The sequence below is a fragment of the Heteronotia binoei genome, chromosome 2 (assembly GCF_032191835.1).
Source record: "Heteronotia binoei isolate CCM8104 ecotype False Entrance Well chromosome 2, APGP_CSIRO_Hbin_v1, whole genome shotgun sequence".
NCBI lineage: Eukaryota > Metazoa > Chordata > Lepidosauria > Squamata > Gekkonidae > Heteronotia > Heteronotia binoei.
The window spans coordinates 113,112,567-113,137,417 of record NC_083224.1 but is presented as its reverse complement, the minus strand read 5'-3'; the positions used below and the strand labels follow the sequence as shown (position 1 = coordinate 113,137,417).

Genomic DNA, 24,851 nt, shown 5'->3' with positions numbered 1-24,851 from the left:
GGCAATTAGCTAATATTGTTTTGGTGGGAACCAAATTCCAGAGAGGCAGCCGTGCCCCTCTGCTGCAGCAAAATCAAATCGGGACGTCCTGGACCCTGGTGCCTTAAGCAGACAGGGCGTGAGGCTTCCTGTCGCGGGCAAGACTTTTTTTTGTGTTGTTCTTTTAAAAGAGAAAGAGCCCCGTGGCGCAGAGTGTTAAAGCTGCAGTACTGCAGTCCTAAACTCTGCTCACAACCTGAGTTCGATCCCCGGCAGAAGCTGGGTTTCAGGTAACCGGCTCCAGGTTGACTCAGCCTTCCTTCCTTCCGAGGTCGGTCAAATGAGCACCCAGCTTGCTGGGGGAAAAGCGTAGATGACTGGGGAAGGCAATGGCAAACCACTCCGTAAAAAGTCTGCTGTGAAAACACTGTGAAAGCAACGTCACCCCAGAGTCGGAAACGACTGGTGCTTGCACAGGAGACCTTTCCTTTTCCTTTAAAAGAGGTCTGTCCCTTTAAGAGGGGAGGTGATGGGAGGAGAAGAAAAGAGGCTGTCCAGTCCTGTCGTTTCCGGCAATACAGGCTTTTCGAAGCAGCCTCCGTCGTCGCCACTGCTTTGACAACTGGCAGGTAGTGATGGCGCCGCCTTGCGGAGAGGGTGAGGGGTGGTCTTGGCTGCGGCCTGGCTGTCTGGGGGCCGCTTCACACGTTAGGAAGACAAAAGGATTTTAAAACAAGAGTGTACATCCCGCGGCCAAACAACATCCAATCCCTAGCGCTCCTGTTCAGGCGGCACGTTTGTCTCTCGGTTTTAGCTTGTGCGTTGCCGGTAGCTGCTCATCGCTTTCCGTGTGACGTGGCCCTAACGGTGGATCCCGATGCACGGAGGATGAGTGCACCCCCTTGTCTCCCCTAGGGACGGCAGCTTGGAGAATTGCTTGGTCCCCTCCAACCTCCGCGATATCCGCTTCCCAGAAAAGGTGGCTAAAGGGTGGGTGGCCTTTTCCTCATTGCCATCCTTGCACGAATGGGGTAGTTCTAATCTCCGTGACAGAAGGTGGAAATTACTCTCGGTTAGTTGACAAAACAAGCTAAAATCAGTTAGGATTTAAACATTTTCAGTAGGACCCTGAAGATTTCCCCTAACTAAATGTGTATACGATTGCATAGGGCAATCCTAAACAGATTTGCACCTTTCTAAACCCATTCCGGCAGGAACGGAATTTATTATGCATAAGAGGCTGCTGTGGCCATAAAAGGTCTGATTTCCTTGTTTAGGTAGGCTCTAAGAAAGGCACCCTATCCCGGACTATTGCAGCCTTCCATTACGGCCCTAAATATTTAATCCTCGCGCTCCAGCCTAGGCTGGAGGTTAAGTTGTTAAAGGTTAGTAGCAAGAGGGTAGTTGTGATGTGGCAGCCTGAGGTTTTGTCTATAACGTTTGGTCCCGCCTCCTCCACCGCATAGTGATATTGCTATAATGGCCAGGCAATTTGGAAATCGAAGGCCTGTGTTCAGAGACCCAAACAAGTGTAAAAAAATAATGGAGCACTGTCTCTTATAACATAACCTGCCTTATTACTTGTGGAGACTACTTGAAACTTATTGGGTGGAGGCTTCCTCCCCCTAAATGAATTATGTCTCCCCCAAACTGATTATGTGTACAAGATCTCTTGTATAGAAGATCCCTGACAACTTCTTGCTACTCCACTGCAAACAACCAAAGAGAATGGCTGGCAGTGCAAACTGAATGCAGTTGGTGCCTCATAGGGGAACTTTTCAAGCCGTTTTAGTTGGTTTGGGTGTTGTTGATTTAACAAAATAGTCCAATGATTATGTTGGTAAAAAAGAATATTGCATAAAACTTTTTTGAACAAATTCAAATTGGTCTAGCTAGGGTTTTGAGTTTCCTTTTGTCTTCTCTCTGGTCACAATTTGATTAGCTAGGAAAGCATTCTCCAGCTGGGGAGTTCATTTGCTTAGCACAGGGGTGACCAAACTGTGACTTTGGAGCCACATGCAGCTCTTTCACACATATCTTGTGGCTCCTGGTGGTCAAGGAGGAACAGGCTTACTCCCAAGAAAGTGTGCTTAGCATTGGGACCTTAGTCAGTCTCTGAGTGCTGACCCATAGGTAAGTGACTATTTCTGCCATGTATGAAACAGGGAAGAAGGGGGAAATAGGGAAGCTTGCAAGCTCTTCTCCTCCACCACAGAGGTCACTCAGAGACCTAAAGCAGTGAAAGAGAGTGCAAGAGCTGAAGGAGAGACGGAATTAAAGAGACAGCACCCGGTTCCCACTTCGTTTCATAGCTCTTGTAGGAGTTGTATTTACTAATCTTGGTGTCAAGGCAAAGAGAGATGCATAATGACGCCAAAAGTGGTCAGTGATTTATATGGTACATGTATGTTTCCTTCTCCCCCTGGTGCCAAAAAATAATTTCCTAATCTTCCCTATGCTGGTTTTATGGGGACTGTTATTCCCAGTTTTTGTTTGTCTCTTCTAACATGGTGATGTTGTAAAGTGCAGACATATGTATGTATTTTATCTTTCTGTGCAAAGAAAGTATTAAGATTTTTAATGAAGACGTGTGTATAATATTTGTTCATGTCTTGTGGCTCTCAAATATCTGACATTTACTCTGTGTGGCTTTTACGTTAAACAAGTTTGGCCACTCCTGGTTTAGCTGTTTTTTGTTGTTCAGGGCAATGTTTCCTGGCTTGAATCTGTTAACCCCTTTGTGGCAACCCCTTTGTGTGTAATCTGGATTACCTGGACCAACCTAGTTAACGATTTTGTAAGGCTTCTTTGCAGGGCTAAACTTTCAAAGCTCAGAAAAGCAGTTTAACCTATTTGTAAATAATAGAGTTGTATTTTAAGGACTGGAAATAATATTTATTCACTTATTTTATTTCAGCTATTCATCACTTTTCAGTACATTAACATTAGTGCATGAATGGCAACCGTGGATGACCTTAAGTTTCCAGGTAAGTTGTAAAATTATTTAAAAGGCTCTTAATTGTTGTATGATCTCTGCATTGGATTCCTGAGGTTAAATCAACATTTACAATTAGGTAATATTTAGATGTTGAAATTAACTACTAGTTTGTTTTTGTAATTGGTGTATTATGTGATAGGAATTTGGGTCTGCTTTGAAATTAGGCAATATCAATACAGAATCCTTGGGTGTGATCCAATGCACCCATATACTGCCATTTTTATGGCAGAGCTTCTTCATGTCAGCAGCCCACCTGCCATTGGGCTGCTACAATACAGGGCAAAAGGGCAGCAAAACACACAGCAAACCAAACCAACTGGGAAATTTTCTACTCTCAGTAAAACCATTCCATTCTCTTCCCTGCTCAGCCACTACTCAAAGCAGAGCTTCAAAGTGAAACAAATCTTTATCTGTCCTACAGTTCCCCAAACAAACTCCTCTTGTGCCTTTCTGCTATTAAAGTGCTGGTTCCTGAAGTGCAGAGTTTTACAGACTCATGTTATTCTTACACTGTATATCGTACAGTGATGGTTCTGAAGTGCTACCTGCTTCTTTCCTTTTTTAAACAAAATAAAAAGTGGTGTCCCTGATTCTGGAATTTATCATAGCCTTCCGTACATCATGGGGATATTTCCAGTTCTTTGTTAATTTCATTATCTTTGCCTTTTGTATTTATCTTATGCACTGTTAAGCAGCAGGCAGGGCCCTACCTCTTTTTAAAGGGTAGGCGTCTTCTAAACATATAGAATTGTTTGTACTTATTAAAGTACCATCCTATATTGAAAATAGTATTATGTTTTGTGGTTACCACCTGGGATGAGCCCATCTGGAGAGGGCAGGATATAAATCTGATTAAATAAATAATGTTAAATAAACCTTGCAAGAGTTGTGCCAGAATTTACTGCCTAACCAGGAGTGATCAGTTATCCAAGATGGCTGTGGACAGTGCAAAGATGTTGAAGCTTCTAGTTATAAAATATTTCACACATGAAAAATACTTAAATAGTAATTTGAATAAGTTCATAAACACACTGGCTGGGTCTGAAGTCTTGTGCATAGTCTGTTTTGATATTGTTCCTACAGTACATCACTGGTTCAAGTCTGTCAGAGTCAATCCTTGGGTAAGAATATATGTCTGTGATCAGTCAACTATCACATAAGTCAGTGGAGAAAGTAGCTCAGTGTTTCTCATCTGAAAAAGGAAATTATTTGTTTACCTAGCACCAGCATAGCCTTTAGAAAGTTCATAATTTGCAGAGAACAGCTTTACAATTAAACCTTTGGGGGCAATATTTGTTTTTCAGAATTTGATGATGCAGCCAACTTGTTGGCAGCAAATCCAGATGCTGTCACAATAAGAATTGATGAGCCTAGTGAGAACCCAAAGAAGAAGCATGGACATCGGCTAGACTCTGGGAGAGAGGAGGATGACGAACTGCTGGGGACAGATGATTCTGATAAAACTGAGGTTAGATGATGATGTATGGATTCTTCTTCAAGCTATTTGTTAACAGTTAATTCATTGACATTTGGATTAGCCATCCACAAGAAGAGTTAACATAGGATAGGTCTTGTCTGGTGAGATTGCTAGGCAGCAGAATGGTTATGTTGTTAACAAGGCAGGGGTCTTGGAGGGATTCTTATCCCTCTTGCAGACACAGGATTAGAAGAAATGTTGAATTCCTTACTGTTGGGATGTGGGTTGCCCTAGGGAAGGGAGAACTCTTCTGTTACTATTACTTCCTTGTCTTACTAGTATAGAACTCGGTTGAGAAAATGTTCATTCTTGTTATGGTATTAGATTGCTTGCATGAGTATCTTCTCTGGCACTTACTTGTGTGCACAAAATGGCAAGGAATAATTAACACCAGAATTTTCCCTATGAGATAAATGCACTGCTATAAAAACAAGTTAATGTATTTGTTTATTTATTACATTCAATTTATTGGCCACTCTTCCCTAAAATTAGGACTCAAGGTGGCTTACAACATTTAAGCAAACAATAAATAAAATTAAAAAAATTACAACAGTGTTAAAATAATTCAGCATAGACAAGAAAATCATGTCAAGTTCATGTAATTTGTCAGCAGCCTGATTTATCTCCAGTTGCTGGAAGATTTTTTTCTGTAGCAATACCATGTCCAAGTGGGATGCTTCATTCCTTTAGGTTGGCACAGGAAGAGGGAGAGGGAGCTATAGCTGTCTAGCCTTCTTAAGGGGATGCATATCAGCAGTTAATTTAAATTATTGTATGGCAGTGGGTGTAGTATAGCCAGGAGATTCAAAGACTTTCTGGCAGCCTGAAATTCTAGCTCATTTTGTGACTGACCCAAGGTCACCTAGTTGGCTTCATGTGAAGGAGTGGAGAATTGGTTCTCCAGATTAGAGTCCACCACTCTTAACCACTACACCAAACTGGCTCTCTGTTTGTGAGAATAAAGAACATATTATATGCCTGACAGTGATAGGATGCTGAATAGATATTGTGGATAAATTTTGGTTTTGGAAGAATTCATCAGAGGGCATGGAGTATGTTTTCATTCCCTGGCTAAGAGAGCATTCATTGGAGGTTTCCTGAAGGTCTGATGTGTGTGTTTGTGGGGGGGGGGGGGGCGGTCTTGGCAAAACACATCTGAACACATGCTTTGAGATAAATTTGCATAGTTAATAGACTGTAATGTAGAATACATGACAAAGATTTTGCTGAGAATTCTGCTTCAAAATTAAAATGTTTCTCTTCCATTTTTTTCCTGGGCTTTCTTCAAAATGTCTGGCTTTTAAAGAAACTTGCTAATATTGAATAAGTAATTTGCATTAGAGTTGTTGTAATCTTATTTATTTTTCAGTTGCTTGCTGGGCAGAAGAAAAGTGCCCCCTTCTGGACCTTTGAGTATTACCAAACATTTTTTGATGTGGATACATATCAGGTTTGTGATATGCAATGATGTTCCCATTAAGAAAGTGTGCATGTTTCTCATCCTGCCCTTCCCCCCCATAAATTTGGAAGAGCTGGTGGTGTGTGTAATCTGCAACTACTCAGTGTTTGTTTGTCCTACCCTGTTTCCATACCCCTGCCAGTAACATGATAAATTGCAATGACCATTTATTTTACTAAATGCCTAATGGTTGTTTCCTTTCTCTACCACTTCAGGGTGTTGTGCAAGTGTGTTCATAATTTTATAACTTATATAAATGATTAATTAATAGGGTTTGCTTTGCATTTGGTTATCAGGGGTTGTACACACAGATACATTATGCTATTCAGAGAACAGCACCTTTGTACCCTCATTAGCACCCTTTTGAAATAATCTTCCTGTATATGTATTCAACCATCACCCTCCCTGCCCTCACTATTTAAAGGGTTGTGCAACTGTGGATTATCATCCAGCAAAACAGAATGGGGAGTTACTCACCACTATAAGAAAGGGAAAACACAATGCAGTAGCTTGGAAAGGATGCAGAAGAGGTATTGCATATATTCTTTTGTGCCATTTCTAAAACACCAATGCTTATGTGTAAGTCAGGATTAAAATATATTGAATGATGTTTTATGTATCTTCATTCAAACACTTTGTTTTACTTTTATCAGGTCCTGGACAGAATCAAAGGTTCTGTTTTTCCAGTACCAGGGAAGAACTTTGTAAGACTGTACATACGAAGTAATCCTGACCTTTATGGTATGTACAAATACTAACAATCTCATAAGGGGGGGGGGGGGTGGCAGGGTGCTGATCTACTTTTAAACTGAATGGAAATGAGTCAGTAAAAAAACTTATTGTCTGTTCTGTCCCCATTCAAGGTCCCTTTTGGATATGTGCAACATTAGTCTTTGCCATTGCTATCAGTGGGAACCTTTCAAAATTCTTCATCCGTCTTGGTGACCCTTCTTACCCTTATGTGCCTGAATTCAGAAAAGGTTTGTAAAACCTATTCCAAACAAGTCTGAAGGCTTGTTTCTTTATCTAACTATAGTTTTTAAAAAAGGATTATTTAAGATATAAAAGACAACTGCATGAAAGAGGATATGGCTGCAGTATAGAAGGTTATGTTGTGTCTCTTGAAGTTTACAGTTCCCAGACACTTCAAGGCCAGGATATATACCTCCTCCCTAAGGGAGAACAAATACGTGTATAATGTTACTCACTTGGATAGGAAACTTAGATGAGTGGAGCCAAGAAGTGGTACAGGATATGGACAGATAATATTGAGTAACACTGAAAGAATTATGCATATATGTCTTGTGATTATCCTTGGTTGTGTATGAATATTGCGTTTTGGGAGCCCAGGAATTCAAGAACTTTAATCGCCTGTTTCAGTATTTGATTCCTCTTTCTGAGATACAACAGTGGGAACAGCTTGAAGAGATGATTTAAAGAAAATTACAGTTTCGACAAAACACTGATATGCCTGAATATTATCCAGTGCAGCCTGCAGTCCATAGGAGCTGATAATACTGTAATATCCTTATTGTACTTCATACGATACTTGGTGCTAAAACAAATATATTTACAGTGTCCATAGCTGCAACAGCAATCTATGCCTATGCATGGCTGGTTCCTCTGGCGCTCTGGGGATTCCTTATGTGGAGAAATAACAAAGTTATGAACATTGTCTCCTACTCATTTCTTGAGATTGTGTGTGTTTATGGCTATTCGCTCTTCATTTATATTCCAGCTGCGGTAAGTACAACATAAAGGACTTTCAAAGGAATCTTGAGTAAATGCTATGTGAATGGAGTACCTAAAAGCAGCTGATGTTCTGCATCAGAAGTTTAACTGAGGAAATTTGTAAAATGAAGCTTGTCCTACTAAAATTGTTCTGTAGGAGATATTGGACAAATGCTTGAGGCTTTTTTCATATGACCTGGAGGCTGTACAAAACTGCAGCAATTCCAGATTGTAGCTTAAGTGGCAATACTGTATTTTAAAAATCTGAATTAAAAACATGTTTAGTTGGTAAAATATAGAAAAGGGTTCTGTGTTCTGCTAGTATATTTTTACTCACTGAAATCAGGAAAAATGATACCCATACTGGGAGCAAATTCGTATTTAGACTGTGGGTGACAGTTTGATACTGTTTCTGATTCTAGGTTATCCAAATATAATGTTGCCATGAGAATTTACTTTGTTAGAGCCACAAAGCATTGGATTTGCAATCAACAGTTTCCTTTCTTTTTCCTTGCAGATTTTGTGGATCATTCCATTGAAAGCTGTCCGATGGGTTTTGGTCATATTTGCTCTGTGTCTTTCAGGATCAGTTTTAGCAATGACATTTTGGCCTGCTGTTAGAGATGATAATCGAAGGATTGCAGTGGCTACAATTGTGACAGTTGTACTTCTGCATGCTTTGCTTGCTGTTGGTTGCTTGGTATGACACTTGTTTCCTCACAGTTCATCAATATATACTTTCCCCTGAGATCAGGGACTGGGCAGTTTGTGAGAACTGCAATGGATAAAAACAGTTAGGGATTCCTGCACACACACACAAACCCCAATGTAGCTTCACAGTAAATGAACTCTGAGTTTACTGATAATCTAGCCCCGGTTCTCTGCAATCTACTATTCTGAGCATTATATAACAATTCTTCGCCTGAAAGATTCTGTAAACTCTTTTGGAGCTTGAGCAGGAAAGTATTCCTTACCGTGCCCCCCTTCCAACAGATACTCAACAATCATCAACATTTTGTGGTCTCCTAGACAACAGTGAACATACTGAATCTTTGCTGGGCCATCAGACTGGCTTTTAAAAAAATTTACAAATTAATATTTTTTGTGTACTAGGGAATTCCTGAGTTTGAAGAAACCCCTATCTTTTTTTTGAATAGTTATTGCATTACTGATATTCAAAGGATCATTAGGATTGTTGTAAAAAATGTCAACTATGTTATGAAGAATGCAGAGGAAGTTGATTTGTGATTGTTATAATGTATTGTTTCTTTCCCCACTTTTTCCAATCTTGTAGGCATACTTCTTTGATGACCCAGAAGTAGCTGTTTCCTCATTTACTACTGTACTTCCACATAATTTAACAGGTGTGACAAAATCTCAGTAACTAAGGTAAGAGGGAAATATTTTAAATACTTTATTAGTGTGAATGTAGCTTGGCTAAAGCAATGAATGCTTACTGGAAGACCTGTAGCCACGAAGGGGCCTGTGGGGGCACTGCCTCCAACTTCTAGGGGTGCAGCTTGCTTTCTCTTTATGCCATGGCTGAGCCAGCAAAGCATCACCAGTGGCAGCTGGAGCTGGGACAGCTGAGCAGGGCACAGTGCACTGCAGCAGCCAAAAGCAGCAGATGGAAAGGAGGGAGGTTGGAGAACCCATGTGGAATGGGTGGGGGAGAGGGAGGTGGAAGGAATACCCCTGCTTGCACATTAGGTGCAGTTCCTTCTTGACTCCAAAGTTTTAGGGTTGGCTGCCTCAACCTGGCCACTTTCAGAGCCTCCAGTTTTTGTCCCTACCCCAGAAAGCTTCCAAGAAGCAGCAAGCCCTTCAATGGATGGGAAAGGGTGCCCCCTCCTTTAAAATCCTGGCTATGCCCCCTTCTTATTGGCTTTCTGTTCCTTGATATTGTGTTTAAAGTCTGATGTATGAATTCTAAGCTTTGCCAGCTGCAACTGTTACCATGCAAGGAAAGGTTTGTGCAGCAACAGTAAAATGTCCTATTTGCCTCTAAGTAGAAGCTCTTGCTCCAGTTCCTAAAAGGTGAATGCCAATAATAGAAATTTAGGGCTGTTTCGGTAGTCCTTGTTTACCATTTGTGTCCTGTACATGTGTCAGTTGGGTACATGTCTTGAGTGAGGGAGCCTGCTTTCCAAATGAGACCTGGAATCACACAAAACAGCTAAGCAAAAGAGAGAAATATCCCTGTGTCACATCTCACCTGTCCTAGCAGGAGATGCTGACATAGTTCTTAATATTAGTCTAGAAGGCAACATAAAAAGTCATACAGCCACACACAGAACATAATCTGTGTAATAGCTTATTTTAGGATCAACCAAATTGACCCAAAACACAGAAGAAAGTATGCCCAATAATCTGGACTTAGTTCCACCACACACTGTTTTAAGGTCCTTTTTGACAAAGTGATAGAGCTCCAATACAACACTGAAAGCAAAGGAAAGTAGTTAGAAGAATAATCAGGGGACAGTTTATTGAGATGAACCAAAGCATGAGCAAGCAATTACAGTAAAACTCAATTAAAAAAAATAGCAAGGACTCCCACGAAGACTTGTCCCCAGTCCCAGCACTTGCACAATACCACACTGTACCATATCTCAAAAGTGCAGAAGACTGAAGATGTGGAAAGGGGGACAACAAGGAGAACAGAGGGTGGTATTGCCTATCCCTTCTTGTGTAAGGATGTTGGTTGGGGTGGCATATGAGTGTGCAGGGGTCCAAAAAGCCAAGTGTACATTGGACCTACACCAACTCAAAAGCTAGAAGTTCCATGAGGAATTGTTTAGCAAGGATGCCAAGCCGAAATCCAGGCATTGGTTTGGGTAGTAATTTGAGATGTCTAGAAGGGGTATGCACATGGGGCATGACTCAGCACCTAGGTTACCTAGTCGAAGCTGAACATCAGTTAGTCTGCTGAGCAGTACCTCTTGGGAATCATGGTGATTTCCACACTGTTGGAGGGAGGAGGTGGGCAGGCTGATCACATAACAAAGAGAGATAGAGGCTGAGGATAAAAAATGGAGATAGAATGATCGTGATAGCATCCTAGGGAAAGACACTGCTGTATCTTCCCTAGTTAAACAAATGTATTACATACTGTTTTTTCACCAGATAGGTGCTTTGTAACAAAACATATGGCACAACCAGCTCCTTGTTGGTATTTTAATACCAACAAAGTGGGAGATTAGTGCCCTCGGCCCATAAATTATTAATAAACTGTACTTATGTACTATATTTACTCAAATGCAAGTTTTTGCCAGGTAGGTGCTTTGCAGCACAATATATGGCATAGCTAACTGCTGGTACCAGTGCAACATATATTAATGCCAACAAAACAGGAGCCTAGTACCCTGAGAAACATAAAACTGGGCTATAAATTATTAGTAAACTATATTACATACTGTATTCACTCAATGCAAGATAGTTTTTTCCAGGTATGCCATCAAAAAAAGAGGGAGTCATCTTACAACTGCATAGTTATAATTATGTCTAGTAATTATATTTGTGTATATTACTTTTTGGGGGGAATAATATTCCTTTCAAGTAAATATGGTATTTTAACAAAAGAACCTAATAGAATGAATCAGGTTCCATGTTAATGCATTTAATACTGAAATACTATCTACTGAAGACATTTATCTTAAAGAGACCCTTGCAGAAGGCAGTGTACAGTGGGTTTTATTAAATGTTAAAGAAATGTATAACATCATGACAAGTTAATTGTGTGACTGTAGAATATATGTGGTGTGTGAGGCACACAGGGACACTGCATGGAGGCTCTGTTGTCACAGGAAGGGGGCAGGTTTTCATTTTACTGCAACACTCTCTTCAAATACAGTACTTTATCAGCCCAATCCAGAGAACCGCCGTGTAGCTGCGCTCAAGTGCAGAACTAGTGTAGGCGGCCACAGTCGGCTCCCAAATGAGAGACATTACGCCACGCGTGGAGGAGGAGCGCGGGCCCAACGAGCGCGAGAGAACCCGTCGCCATGGGAATTCTGCCCATGTGCACGCCATTGGCCTGCTGCCGAGGCGGCGGTGGGGGAGGCACAGGCTCGTGCGGGACCACAGGACTGACCAGCACATTGCATGTGACCAGGAGAGGGGGTGGAAAGCCCCCGAGAGGCTGTCAATCCCCTCACACCCTCCCACTGTCAGAGACTCTGCCAATGGCAGAAAGACGGGCAGAGGCATGCACGAACAAACAAGAGTAGTAGATAAGGGGCCCCTATCATCATCAAAGTGACAGCTGTTCCGCCCACACATGCACCCCTGCCCACACAAAAAAAACAAACGTTGTATGTTTCCTTATGGGGGAGTGATGCTACAGTCCCCTGAGGGGGCGGCTAGGGATCCGCCCCCGCCCCAAGGAATGCCGGCTGTTTCGTAAGGGGGAAAGGAGGGTCAGCCACTGGTGTAGCAGGCTTCATATTGTTTTGGGGAAAAGTGTTTTGCAACACAGACGTTATTTAGAGAATTGTGGAGATGCAACGGTTCTAAGCGGCCATAGTTTGGAGAGGAGACATACCCAACGGATAAAATGATGGCTTTAAAACTGAGCACGGCTAACCTTATACGTGTAACATGTCCCTTTAACATCAGGTTGCGTGTCGATACAACTCATGCTCTTTAACTTGTTCATTAATGATCCGGAGTCAGGAGTAAGCAGCAAAGTGGCCAAGTTTGCAGATGACACTAAATTATTCAGGGTGGTGAGAACCAGAGAGGATTGCAAGGCACTCCAAAGGGGCCTGTTGAGGCTGGGTGAGTGGGGCGACAACGTGGCAGATGAGGTTCAACGTGGCCAAGTACAAAATAATGCACATCGGGACCAAGAATCCCTGCTACAAATACAAGTTGATGGGGGTGTGAACCGGTAGAGACTGACCAAGAGAGAGAGAGAGATCTTGGGGTCGTGGTAGATAACTCACTGAAAAAAATGTCAAGACAGTGTGCGATTGCAATAAAAAAGGCCAACGCCATGCTGGGAATTATTAGGAAGGGGATTGAAAACAAAGCAGCCAGTATCATAATGCTCCCCTGTATAAATCGATGGTGCGGACTCATTTGGAATACTGTGTACAGTTCTGGTCACCGCTCCTCAAAAAAGGGTATTATAGCATTGGAAAAAAGTGTAGAAAAGGGCAACTAGAACGATTAAAGGTTTGGAACACTTTCCCTATTAAGAAAGGTTAAAACACTTGGGGCTTTTTAGCTCAGAGAAACGTCGACTGCGGGGTGACACGATAGAAGTTTACAAGATTATGCATGGGATGGAGAAAACAGAGAAAGGTACTTTTCTTCCTTTCTCATAATACAAGAACTCGTGGGCATACTTACATGGGAGTGTTTCACTGTAAAGTGAATATAAAGAAAAAAAGCTTATATGTAATAACCGGCTGTGTCCATTTATTTGATGTATTTTTATAGCTTGTTTCTTTGTTGCTCAAAATGTTTTACAAAAAAAGCCATTAGCCAAAAATTGGCATGATTAAACATTATTAAATTCAAACCAGGAGAAGGACTTTCTGTGTTGGTGATATCGGATGAGAGAAGAGACGGCCCCCGCCTTCAGCGGGGCATAAGAACGGGACCGCTACAGAAAAAAGACTTGCTCTGGCTTTTAAAGAACTTTTAAAGAGCTGTTCAGAATTATGTGGGGAAGAGCGTGCATGGTGTTGTTTTTTAAAGTAAGGAACCCATGAAAACATGATGTCGGTATTAGGACTTGTGTTTAAATAGCTCTTGTCCTATCTTAAGTTTTCTCGGCGCTGAGGCGTTATTTTCAGTGTTATTGGTAAAACCATATGTCTATCAGTGTATCAGCATCCATCTCCCTCTTACTGATCAAAAGCGAACTCCCTAAATGCAACGTGATCTTTTTAATATCAAACGTTTTTTAGTATCAAAAATTCAGTATCAAAAATTTGCACAAACTCATCGGCTTCTAATACATTTTTATTTTTATACATGCGAATGTATAAAATGTACATTTATTACAGAAAGTTTTTAAAATTTATTTACAAAAGGGGGGAAAGAAAGGTATTCACAGATGTGCCATTCTGAAGTGTATTATGCAGAAATTTTCCAACAAGTGTCACATAGGGTCGGTGGCATTTCTGAAACAATGCTCTCAATTTTTCACAGGGAGTTGGGGATGTTCGTACACCTTCCACCAGGTTGGCTAACGCTATGACATGATTCTTGTTAATACCCCAGCAATCCAGAAAACACGCGATAACCGTGATCACATACAACACTGGGCCCGTATTCAGATTGCAACAAACATATCTTAAGTTCTCATCATAAAAAGCAGCGGGCCACGTCAAACAAACATGAGAATTCTGTCTGGGTCTATCTAAAATACATCCGTCACACATAGAATAAGAGAGATCGTTGGAGCAATAATTGAGAACTGAATAAGCGGCGGCAGTTATCAGTTTGTACATCGCAGAACGTGATTTTTGCTTGTCCACAGGTGGAATGTCTTCATTGGACACTCCCACATATTTTTGCAGAATGGTATGAATCGATGTCTGAACACCGGACAAGTCCACGAGACAAATTTTCTAAAAAAAATCGCAAACACACAAAATGAGAAAAGGAGCCTAAACAGAAACAACACAACCTTTACGCATCTTTCCCATGTTGTTCTACCCACCTTAAATGTATCTTGTTGTGGTGGATTCACGGAGTCACAACTCTCACCACCCTGGAAACATCTACTCCACTTCGGATTACAGATTTCTGCCCCATCTTTCATTTTCTCGGGTGAAGCAAAAAAGGCGCTTTGCAAGAACTGGCTCTACATTGTCCTTGTCAGAATCAGTGCTAGGTTTTTGAATCCTCGCTGTAGCTTTCCTCCTCACAGGTGCTCCGGGAGCCACTGGATTAAAAACAGACGTGGGTGTATTTGCCATGGTGCTATGTAGCAGTCAGAACGGTGCCCGGCTTTCTCGTATTTAAAGAGAATCCTGTGCCGACCCCCCACCTGTTGGTGCGTTTGAACAACAGCAACTCTCCTATTGGTGACGGGTTGCAGAGCTGAATTCACAGAAAGGGGCCTATCTTGGGGTTGCGGTATCGCTAGCGACGAGCGTATTTCAGAGTAACAAGGTTATCTAATGTTATACATTGTGATCGCGTATTATATTTTATTTGGTTATATACCGTGGCCCTCTAAGACACGCGTAATCAAAACACCGAACTGCACGAATGCTTTAGAAACTACCGCAAAGGCCCCAATTTGCGTGCCTTTGTATTAAAACTGAAACGCATCTTCTAGATCGTCTTCTGTGTCTTCACGGTATATGTTATAACTTATAACAACGCTATTATGTTCTAGAATATAGGTATAGCTGTAAACAAAGGAAATAAAATCTCGCAGTCGCCTTAAAAAACTCCTTCTTTCAACACTGTTTGGTTATGATCTGTTATATTTTTGAAGCTGCAAAATTTGTTCCCGGTATTATATGCGCCGCTCATAATCTCTCCCGTTTCTCACAAATTTTTAGGATCTTTCTTTTGTTTCAGACGGCGGATGTTTGTGCTCTGTGATGAGTTTAAAAAAATGTTTACAAATTTGTGTTGGAGAGGCCTGGACAGGATACATGAGGCAGGATCCATGCACACACGTTCAGAAGGAAAGAGGACAGCCTCGCAGAACTTAACATCTGCGCAACTTACACACACACACAGGAAAAAATGGCTGTGGACGTATGTCCTGTGAAAAGCGATGAGCCTATACTGCGCATTGTTGTTGAGTACAGCGTCGTTCATATGGAAATTTATTAGTAAAGATCCGGTCTGAACTATCTTTTTTCAAAAAGGCCTGGGGGTAAAGTGTTCCCACACGAATTCTCTTCTAGCCTGGGGGATACTAAGTCTGCTTAGGAAGGCCCAGCTGCACCCTAAGAACGGCAAAACCTGTTGCCGCAACACAACGGTGTGCAGGGCTGGGGTGTCTAGCCCCACCCCCCTGGAATTAAAGCCTTGTAAATAGTTTATATGTTGTTCTACTTCTCCCCGTGTTCTGATAAGTGTGTCCTACCGGGCTTGTACTACTTGAACTTACCGCTAGAACGGTTAAAACGGTGCCTCTTTGAAAACGTTAAAGAAATGTTGAAGGAAAAGTTGCGAGCGTGGCTTCTGACATAAATCGATTAACAAATGTAATTGGGGGGAAAAACGTCAATCCCCGATCAGCGCATTTGCCCCCATAACTGTGATGCCCCAGGAAAAGACGCGTCTGAATGCCAAATATACAGTCTCCTCAGAAACTAATTATGCATCTGATGCCTCTGATAAATGCTGCAAAACGTGGCGAAATCTAATCTTTCGACCAAACCAAGTTTGCTTAACTATTTGAAGCTACACAGGAAGTGTTCCAGGCTGGGGGAACAGTCATCCTGTCAATAATCCTTTGTGAAATTCGCACTTTTAATCCTAACTTTTATCTCAGCTCTACAGTTTATGACCTTACAATAATGCTGAGAATCAGCTTGTTAAAGTGTACATTTTTAATATAATGACCTCTCTCTCTCTGTTCTCTGTTTTTCTTTCTTTATTCTTATCAGTCTTTTTTAAAATACACGTTGTTGTTTTAAGCAATAATTTTGATAAATAATGATACAGTTCAAAACTGTATAGTTGTGACCAGACACATTGGTCATTTTTCATTTAAAGGGGGGAGAAGCCAGCATTAATACAAAATTAAAAATTGAAGCTGTAATACCATTTATGATAAGCAGATAGTCACAATAATTTGCAATGTTATAAGCAAATATTACTAAAGTAATATTGTGAATGCCTAACTGCTTAATAAGTACTATACATTGTGTAAAAAAAATAAAATTTCTTTATTGGGTGATTCATATTGTGGCAAGCACTCTCAGACCACAGAACTAAAAATTTTAAAAATGTCCATTGCTTTGAAGTGTGAGGAAAACTAATTACTTTAAAACCTATAACAAACAGACACAGCCAATACAAACCGGGGCTGCCAACAGCGCTTATAAAAACTTTCCCTTCTCTATTTTCTCCTCATAACAACCCTGTAAGGTTAGGCTGAAAGAGAGAGTGATTAGCCCCAGGTTATGCCCTGAGTCCGTTTGCGAAGAGGGTGGGATATAAAGCCAGAGTAAGTTAATAAATAAAAAACAAAATTACCACCTAGCAGGGTTTCTTAGCAGAGTGGGGGTTTCAAATTTGGGTCTCCCAGATTCCAGTCTAACACTTTAACTGCTATGACACGCTGACTCTAGAAATTCTGCCAGTGGATTTCTCTGAGCTGGATATATTTGGAGATCCTTAATAAGAATTATAAGGCTTTCCTGTTTAGGGCAATGTACAGAAATCTTTTTGTAATTTGGCAAGATTCTTTTGGTTGTATTCTTAGCTTTGGACTTCTGTTTATATCTGTTTGGGTGGGGGACTCAGAAAATATATGGCAACTTGACTCTGAAAATATATCGCGTGAGAACCTAATTTCCTCAGTTCTCTCTGTTTATCTTGACCGGTCTAAGCACTTGACCTTTTAGGATAGTTTGAGGTGTCAAATAGTTTTGTCTCACAATTAGCAATATATAAGATCGATCAGATTAGAAGGCTGAGATATAAATATTTCTACAGTTCTCACCATAAAAATCACTGGCCTTGAGCAGTTGACCTTTTACGACAGTTTGTGGGGTTAAATACTTTTGTCTCACAATTAGCAATATATAAGATCGATCGACTTAGAAGGTGGGAAACAATACCTTCGGAGAGACCAGTTTCCCAGACACGGTTCTGTGAGAACTCATTTGCAAGGTTGTGCATTTTGTTTTGACAGCCAGAGCTAGATTCTCCAGCCTAGAGACTGGTAACCTCCCTGTGCTTGCAGAGAACAGAGGCAGTTTTCATGATCGTCTGAGAACAGGTTGCTGAAGCTGCTAGAAAGATAGGTTTTAATGTTGTTAAGAACTGTAGGTGTTTGCAATTAATAAATAACGGGGCAGTGTTATTAGAATGGGTTGCAGAACTTGTCATGAATGTCTTTGCAACAGTTTCCCCCTGTAAAACACACCACCTCCTGTGGCGGTGAATTCCACATGTTAATCACTACACATTGCCAATCTTAAAAAGGGATCAAGTAAGTAACAGTGACTTTAAGCATGCACCAAGTTGTGAAACACAAGTTCCAGATCATAATAAGAACATGAGAGAAGCCGTGTTGGATCAGGCCAACACTCTGTATCACACAGTGGCAAAAAAACCCCACCAACCCATGTTCCATCAGAAGGTTCACAAGTGGTGCTAGAAGGCCTTCCACTTTGCCCCCACAAGCACCAAGAATACAGAGCATCACTGCCCCAGACTGTTCCAATAAAATGATGTGGCTAATAGCCGCTGATGGACCTCTGCTCCGTATTTTTATCCAATCCCCTCTTGAAGCTGGCTATGCTTATAGCCTCCACCACCTCCTGCGGCGGTGAATTCCACATGTTAATCACCCTTTGGGTGAAGAAGTACTTCCTTTTATTTGTTTTAACCTGCCTGATCAGCAATTTCATTGAATGCCCACGAGTATCTTGTATTGTGAGAAAGGGAGAAAAGTACCTCTTTCTCTGTTTTCTCCATCCCATCCATAATCTTGTAAACTTCTATCATGTCACCCCACAGTTGATGTTTCTCTGAGCTAAAGAGCCCCAAGCGTTTTAACCTTTCTTCATAGGGAAAGTGTTCCAAACCTTTAATCGTTCTAGTTGCCTTTTCTACGCTTTTTTCCAATGCTATAATACCCTTTTTGAGGAGCGGTGACCAGAACTGTACACAGTATTCCAAATGAGTCCGCACCATCCATTTATACAGGGGGGCATTATGATACCGGCTGCTTTGTTTTCAATCCCCTTCCTAATAATTCCCAGCGTGGCGTTGGCCTTTTTTATTGCAATCGCACACTGTCTTGACATTTTTTTCAGTGAGTTATCTACCATGACCCCAAGATCTCTCTCTCTCTTGGTCAGTCTCTACCGGTTCACACCCCCATCAACTTGTATTTGTAGCAGGGATTGTTGGCCCCGATGCGCATTATTTTGCACTTGGCCACATTGAACCTCATCTGCCACGTTGTCGCCCCACTCACCCAGCCTCAACAGGCCCCTTTGGAGTGCCTCGCAAACCTCTCTGGTTCTCACCACCCTGAACAATTTAGTGTCATCTGCAAACTTGGCCACTTTGCTGCTTACTCCCGACTCCGGATCATTAATGAACAAGTTAAAGAGCATGAGTTGTATCGACACGCAACCTGATGTTAAAGGGACATGTTACACGTATAAGGTTAGCCGGGCTCAGTTTTAAAGCCATCATTTTATCCATTGGGTAAAACTCCAAACTATGGCCGCTTAGAACTGTTGCATCTCCACAATTCTCTAAATAACGTCTGTGTTGCAAAACACGCTTTCCCCCCAAATAATATGAAGCCTGCTACACCAGTGGCTGACCCTCCTTTCCCCCTTAGGAAACAGCCAGCATTCCTTGGGGGGGGGGCGGATCCCTAGCCGCCCCCTCGGGACTGTAGCGTCACTCCCCCATAAGGAAACATATGACGTTCGTTTTTGTGTGTGAGCGGGGCATGCATGTGTTGCCCTGCCATCACCCCCTGCTATGAGCAAGGAACACCTCCCCTAGGGGCCGCAGAACTCAGAATGTGAGCCGCTGGTCAGGCATCCACTTCATCAGCCCCCTCCTTGTGCCCTGCGCACAACAGCCCTGTGGGGTCAGATAGGCTGTCAGCCCGGACAGAGGGGCGGCAACCCCCCTCCCCTGTCCAGCCACACGGGGGCAGCATGGTGGCTCATAGCCCGCTCCCCCTCACAAGTCTGCCCACCCTCCCGGGCAGAGTGCGCGGAGGGGGGGTTGCCCAGGGAACGTGCAGCAGATGCCAAGCAGGAGAGACAACAGAGGGCACAGCTCAGACTTTATTTTTCCGGAACAGAGTGCAACAGTTTCCCCGTGGGCAGGGTTCCATTCAGAGCAGTGGGCAGAAACAGCTGAGGGAGTGGAGTGGGGGGGGGGTGGAACAACACACACAGAAGCCTGTGTTGGATTCCCACCTGCAAAACAGAGACAGCGATAAAGAGCACCTGCAGGGGTGGCAGCTGGAGGAGCAGGCTGTGTTTAAGCCGGCCACTCTCTTAAAGGGACAATCTCTGACCCACCTCCCCGCATCGCGGCAGCTGCCAACCCCCCCCCTCCCCGTGCCCTGCCAGGGGTTGGGAACGCAGCAGAGGGCAGACCAAGGGAAGAGAACAGGCAGCAGCAAAGTGGAGCGGGGCCTGCAAATTCCCCCTGCCAGAGCCATTTGCCTGGTTCAAGTGCCAGAAATGCTTGCACACCAAGTAGTCGAGAGCAAGGGGGGGGCAGTGGGGGTGCACAGTGGAACTTACCCAGCCATGGGCGAAAGTCCTTGCATGTAGAGCCTCCGGGAGCTTGGAGACTGTGGAGATCTGGAAATGAGAGCAGTTGGCCCCAGGGGAGAGATCTCGCTCTCCCCCTTGCAAGTCAAAGATACTGTTGAAGCAACCACGTAGTGAAAAATCCATCACCAACGCCTGTCCCTTGCTCTAAGTCCGCATGGCAGGGAGCTCCCCGGCAGAGCCGCCCGCCACACGAAGCTGGCCCTAACAACTGAATTGTGCGAGGCCAGAGTGGAAGTATTTCTAGGGGAGGGGACCGCGATTGGGTTCTGGGGATGGGGTTCAGCAGTCCGAGGCATGAGGGGATTGGTGAGGGAATCACATCACTCCCTAAGGGGTCTGCGAGCTTCCGCAGCGGCGGAGGCAACCTTTGTTTTTGGTTTCAATGAGTGCCTATGGGAAACGCCACTGTTTTTGCAGATGTAACGTTGCACCTCTCGGGGGGGGGGGCATAATGGTCCAAACCCCTCTGGGAGCCGCCTAAGCCTGGCCACACCCCCAATTCCACCCCGTCCTGCACCTGAGTGCTGCGCTCCACCCTACTTTCGCCAACGCTCAGGCACAGCCCTCAGGCACTGCTGTTCTCGGGTGGAGCTGCACTCTGGCGACTCCCCACCCACATAACTCCCCTCCCTCGTGGCGGGGCCGGACTTATGTGGGCGCAAATGCTTCTTGCACCCATGTAGTGGATCATCTGCTCCCCAAAGTCTTTCTGCCCCCCCTTAGAATTGTGCTTTATGTCTCCCCACTCCCCCCCCAAAAAGACTGTCAGCAGCTAACATAAGAAAAATGAATTTAGAACACTACTAGGGTGAGTGTTAAACCTGCCCTTGATAGTTTGTTTCTTAGTGTGATTAGAAAAATTTCTGTTGCCTCTCCAAGGAACCAGCCTAAGACATTTCCAAAATAAAATGGTATTAAAGGTTTTCATTAAGACCCAATATTTAAAATCTAGTAATGGCATAAAAACATCACACAGCTTAGCATGAGTTTTACAGTTTGAGGGTAAAAGCGGGCTATTAAAATAGTGTTAAAAGATCTACCCTTTAATTAAAATCACTCTAGTTCGAAAATTAAGCCTGTTTAATTTAGGATAGATCCATTCTGGAATGTTCTTTGATAAAGTGTGAAATATTGGGACCTGGCTTTTATATGCAAGAAAAAAAATGTTTTCGGACAACCTTTGTCTGTTTAAAGAAGTCTGCCTGATAAAAAGTTTATTTCTCTATGATGATGCACAGGCCCATATCCCAGTTTGTTTGTTGAAGATGGGATGGCTTATTGCTTCTAAATGAGTTTCCTTGCAAATTAGACTCACTATTGGGATAGGATGAATGGAAGCTATTCCAGGAAAATCAATAATAATCCAAATGTATTGTTTGAAAGTAAGAGGTGTGCTCTTGGGTACAGATTTTGTGTTTTAATGGTACTATATAAATCTGGCAAAAATGTTCTGGAACACTTACCAGTATTGTCACAATGAATTGCAGTAAATGTCTATCTACTCATTAATAAGCTTTTCTTAGAAGCAGTACAGAATGCTGTAGAGTTCAACACATTTGCTTTTTTATAGACTTCAAACTGTCCTTAGTTTTTAATACCACCTGTTTATTTTGTCCCCCCCAGATATCTACTTCTTCATCTGTGCAATACTGTTTTATTGGGACTTTGCCATGCTGAAAAAAGGCAAGAGTTGAGGAAATGTTAGTGAAACTCTCTGAATTTATGGTATTGGACATCCAAATGACCAAGCAGAAATGGACTTGAATTCAAATTCTGCTCTATTGAGCGAAAGGTGAATTATATTCCCATGCAGTGGAGTCAGTTTCACCTGCAGGTTGAAATTTTCCTGACTTTGTTTTTTTTTTAAATCTTCAGAATAACTTACATTTTAGTGTTTGTCATTGAATAAAAGTGACTGAAATACTACCATTATATCGGAATGTTTCTAAATCTCTCTGCTAAGAAATCTTTATAGTGAATTTATACTCATATTATTCTAAAATTTTACATCCCTTTTCTCTTTAATTTGGGACCCAGCACTGTTTTAAAAGAGGGGAGGATGGATCAGGAAATAGGAATCATGTGGAGCGTTTCACATATCCTGAGATGTTCCTGACGTTTTACATATATTCCTATGTGGAGTTACTGCTGTCTAAGCCCATTGAAATTAATTTGAGCAATTATATGGAGGATTGCACTGTCAGTTCAGCATTTGGCTGCTGCTTTAAAATTTGAAGGCTGTGAAAGGCCTCATTTCACATACCTGTCACCATGCTACTCCACTATGCCCTTTGCTTGCAGCAGTGAGCAGGATTCTAGTTTCATCAGGAGGCCAGGAGGTGGGCTAAAACTGTTATAGATAGCATGGCAGAGAGTGCATCTTTTCTCCCTTACTGCTTGTAGTAGAGTTGCCAGTCCCCAGGTGGGCACTAGAAAAAAAGAGGGCTCCCTGGGTTTAAGCAAACCTATAATAGAAGAAACATCAGGGTGAAACTATACTATCAAAAGTTTTATTACAGGAAAAAATATGTGATAGGAAAAACCTTGTGGCCTCTATTTCTGAGTAGACTCTACTACTATATCTAAGATGAAAAATATAAATATGCACATAGGCACTTTGATATTCCAAAGCTTCTACCTTTAAACAGACTGCAATATGAAACACATGAGTGCACGCAGGCACTTTGACATAACCTCTTTTCCCAAATAGTCGGCACTAAAATGAATTCAAACAGTCTGCAGAAAAATAAATCAGAGTGCACACAGGCTTAAGAGTCTAGTTTTAAAGGTTAAGAGTCTACTTTTGACTCATAAACCAAAACCACAAGAAGAGTCTGTAATGAATTCTTTCATCCAGATTGCACAGGCACTTTAACAAATTATCCCACTTCATAGTCTTGTACCTTCAGTCCACTATTGTTTCAATGAAGTGTTAGGATAAAGAATAAGTTCATCCACATAAAGCCAGTCCACATTAGCTAGTGTAAAACATTTCGTTGTCTTTTTCAAGACTGATGGCTTTTACGTGGAACCCAAAAATCCTGTCTCTTCCTCACAAGGCTCTAGCTCATTCTTTGTAAAGATGGAGTGTCACGTTTATCATCTTAGATTATTTAGAAGTAGAGTCTACTTAGAAGTAGAGGCCACAAAGTTTTTCCTATCACATTTTTTTCCTGTAAAAAATGTTTTGATAGTATAGTTTCACCCTGACGTTTCTTCTATTATAAATCCCCAGGTGGGGGCAGGGGATCCTCCGGTTTAGAAGTTCTCCACCCACTTTAAGGTCATCAGAAAGTGGGGGAGGGAATGTCTGCTGGCCACTCCATTCTTTCCTATGGAGACTGATTCCCATAGGGTATAATGGAGAATTGATCCGTGGGTACCTGGGGGGCTATAGGGGGTCCAATTCTATGAGCCCCAAAATATTCTTCATTATCTCCAATGGAGAAAAGGCATTTAAAAGATGTGTGTTCCCTTTAAATGTGACGGCCAGAACTCCCTTTGGAGTTCAATTATGCTTGTCACACAACCTGGCTCCAGGCTCCACCCCCAAAGTCCCCAGATATTTCTTGAATTGGACTTGGCAACCCTAGCTTGTAGCCTGGCACGTACAGAAGGAGTACACTAGGAGAGTAGTGTTAACACATGAACATAAGAGAAGCCATGTTGGATCAGGCCAATGGCCCATCCAGTCCAACACTGCGTCACAGTGGCAATATATACACACACACACACACACATATATACACACTGTGGCTAATAGCCACTGATGGACCTCTGCTCCATATTTTTATCTAACCCCCTCTTGAAGCTGGCTATGCTTGTAGCCGCCACCACCTCCTGTGGCAGTGAATTCCACATGTTAATCACCCTTTGGGTGAAGTACTTCCTTTTATCCGTTTTAACCTGACTGCTCAGCAATTTCATCGAATGCCCACGAGTTCTTGTATTGTGAGAAAGGGAGAAAAGTACTTCTTTCTCTACTTTCTCCATCCCATGCATTATCTTGTAAACCTCTATCATGTCACCCTGCAGTTGACATTTCTCCAAGCTAAAGAGCCCCAAGCGTTTTAACCTTTCTTCATAGAGAAAGTGTTCCAATCCTTTAATCATTCTAGTTGCCCTTTTCTGGACTTTTTCCAATGCTATTGTAGCAGGTAAATAACGAAGCTCCACACATTGCTTGGTTTGAAGCGAGGTATTTTACTTTGACATCAAAGTAGAACTTGTCAGCATAAGCTCAAAATGACTAAGTTAAAATCATCAGCCTTCTAACCATTTTTATTCATCCTCAAAACAAGCAGACAAGCCCCCTCTTATCTAATTCAAATGCTCCACCTCCTGCTTTCCTTCCAGTAATTTCCTGTAGTTTTCCTCTGCTGTCCCTCTGTGTTATCAGCAAGAAGCTCCTTCTCTGCGGGGCCCGTTATCTTGGATTCACACTAGGCTTCCCAACCCTCCCGCCCTGGGGGGGGGACCCCAGGATTTCCACCCTCTTCCCCCGCTCCCCAAAAAAACGGAAGTGGGGGGAGGGGGGAAACGGCACCGGGGAGCATGGTGAGCTGCCCCATCCCGGAGCGGGCGAGGCTGCCGCGCCGCTGCCGCCCCCTCCCCGCCCACCGCAGCTGCTCCTCTGAGATGGGCCCAGGTTGAGCCCATCTCGCAGGAGGAGCCAAAAGGCGGCAGCAGCGCAGGGGAGGGCGAGGCAGGCCAGGAGCATGGCAAGCCGCGAATCCG

The 24,851-nt window shown here is 42.7% G+C and overlaps 1 protein-coding gene across 2 annotated transcripts; it reads left to right on the top strand.

Annotated features, from left to right (window-relative positions):
• Nucleotides 1-518: 518 nt before the first annotated feature.
• YIPF1 (Yip1 domain family member 1) lies at nucleotides 519-22,046 on the top strand. 2 transcript variants are annotated; one of them, XM_060231849.1, is made up of 10 exons: nucleotides 519-608; nucleotides 2,897-2,966; nucleotides 4,282-4,445; nucleotides 5,824-5,904; nucleotides 6,567-6,654; nucleotides 6,777-6,893; nucleotides 7,490-7,656; nucleotides 8,162-8,344; nucleotides 8,939-9,033; nucleotides 21,738-22,046. In XM_060231849.1, the coding sequence occupies exons 2-9, from the start codon at nucleotides 2,936-2,938 to the stop codon at nucleotides 9,026-9,028; spliced, it is 921 nt and encodes a 306-aa protein (XP_060087832.1). In that variant the 5' UTR covers nucleotides 519-608; nucleotides 2,897-2,935; the 3' UTR covers nucleotides 9,029-9,033; nucleotides 21,738-22,046. The 2 variants fall into 2 exon arrangements, with proteins under 2 accessions (XP_060087832.1, XP_060087833.1); XM_060231850.1 differs by lacking the exon at nucleotides 519-608 and adding an exon at nucleotides 615-636.
• The last annotated feature ends 2,805 nt before the right edge of the window (nucleotides 22,047-24,851 follow it).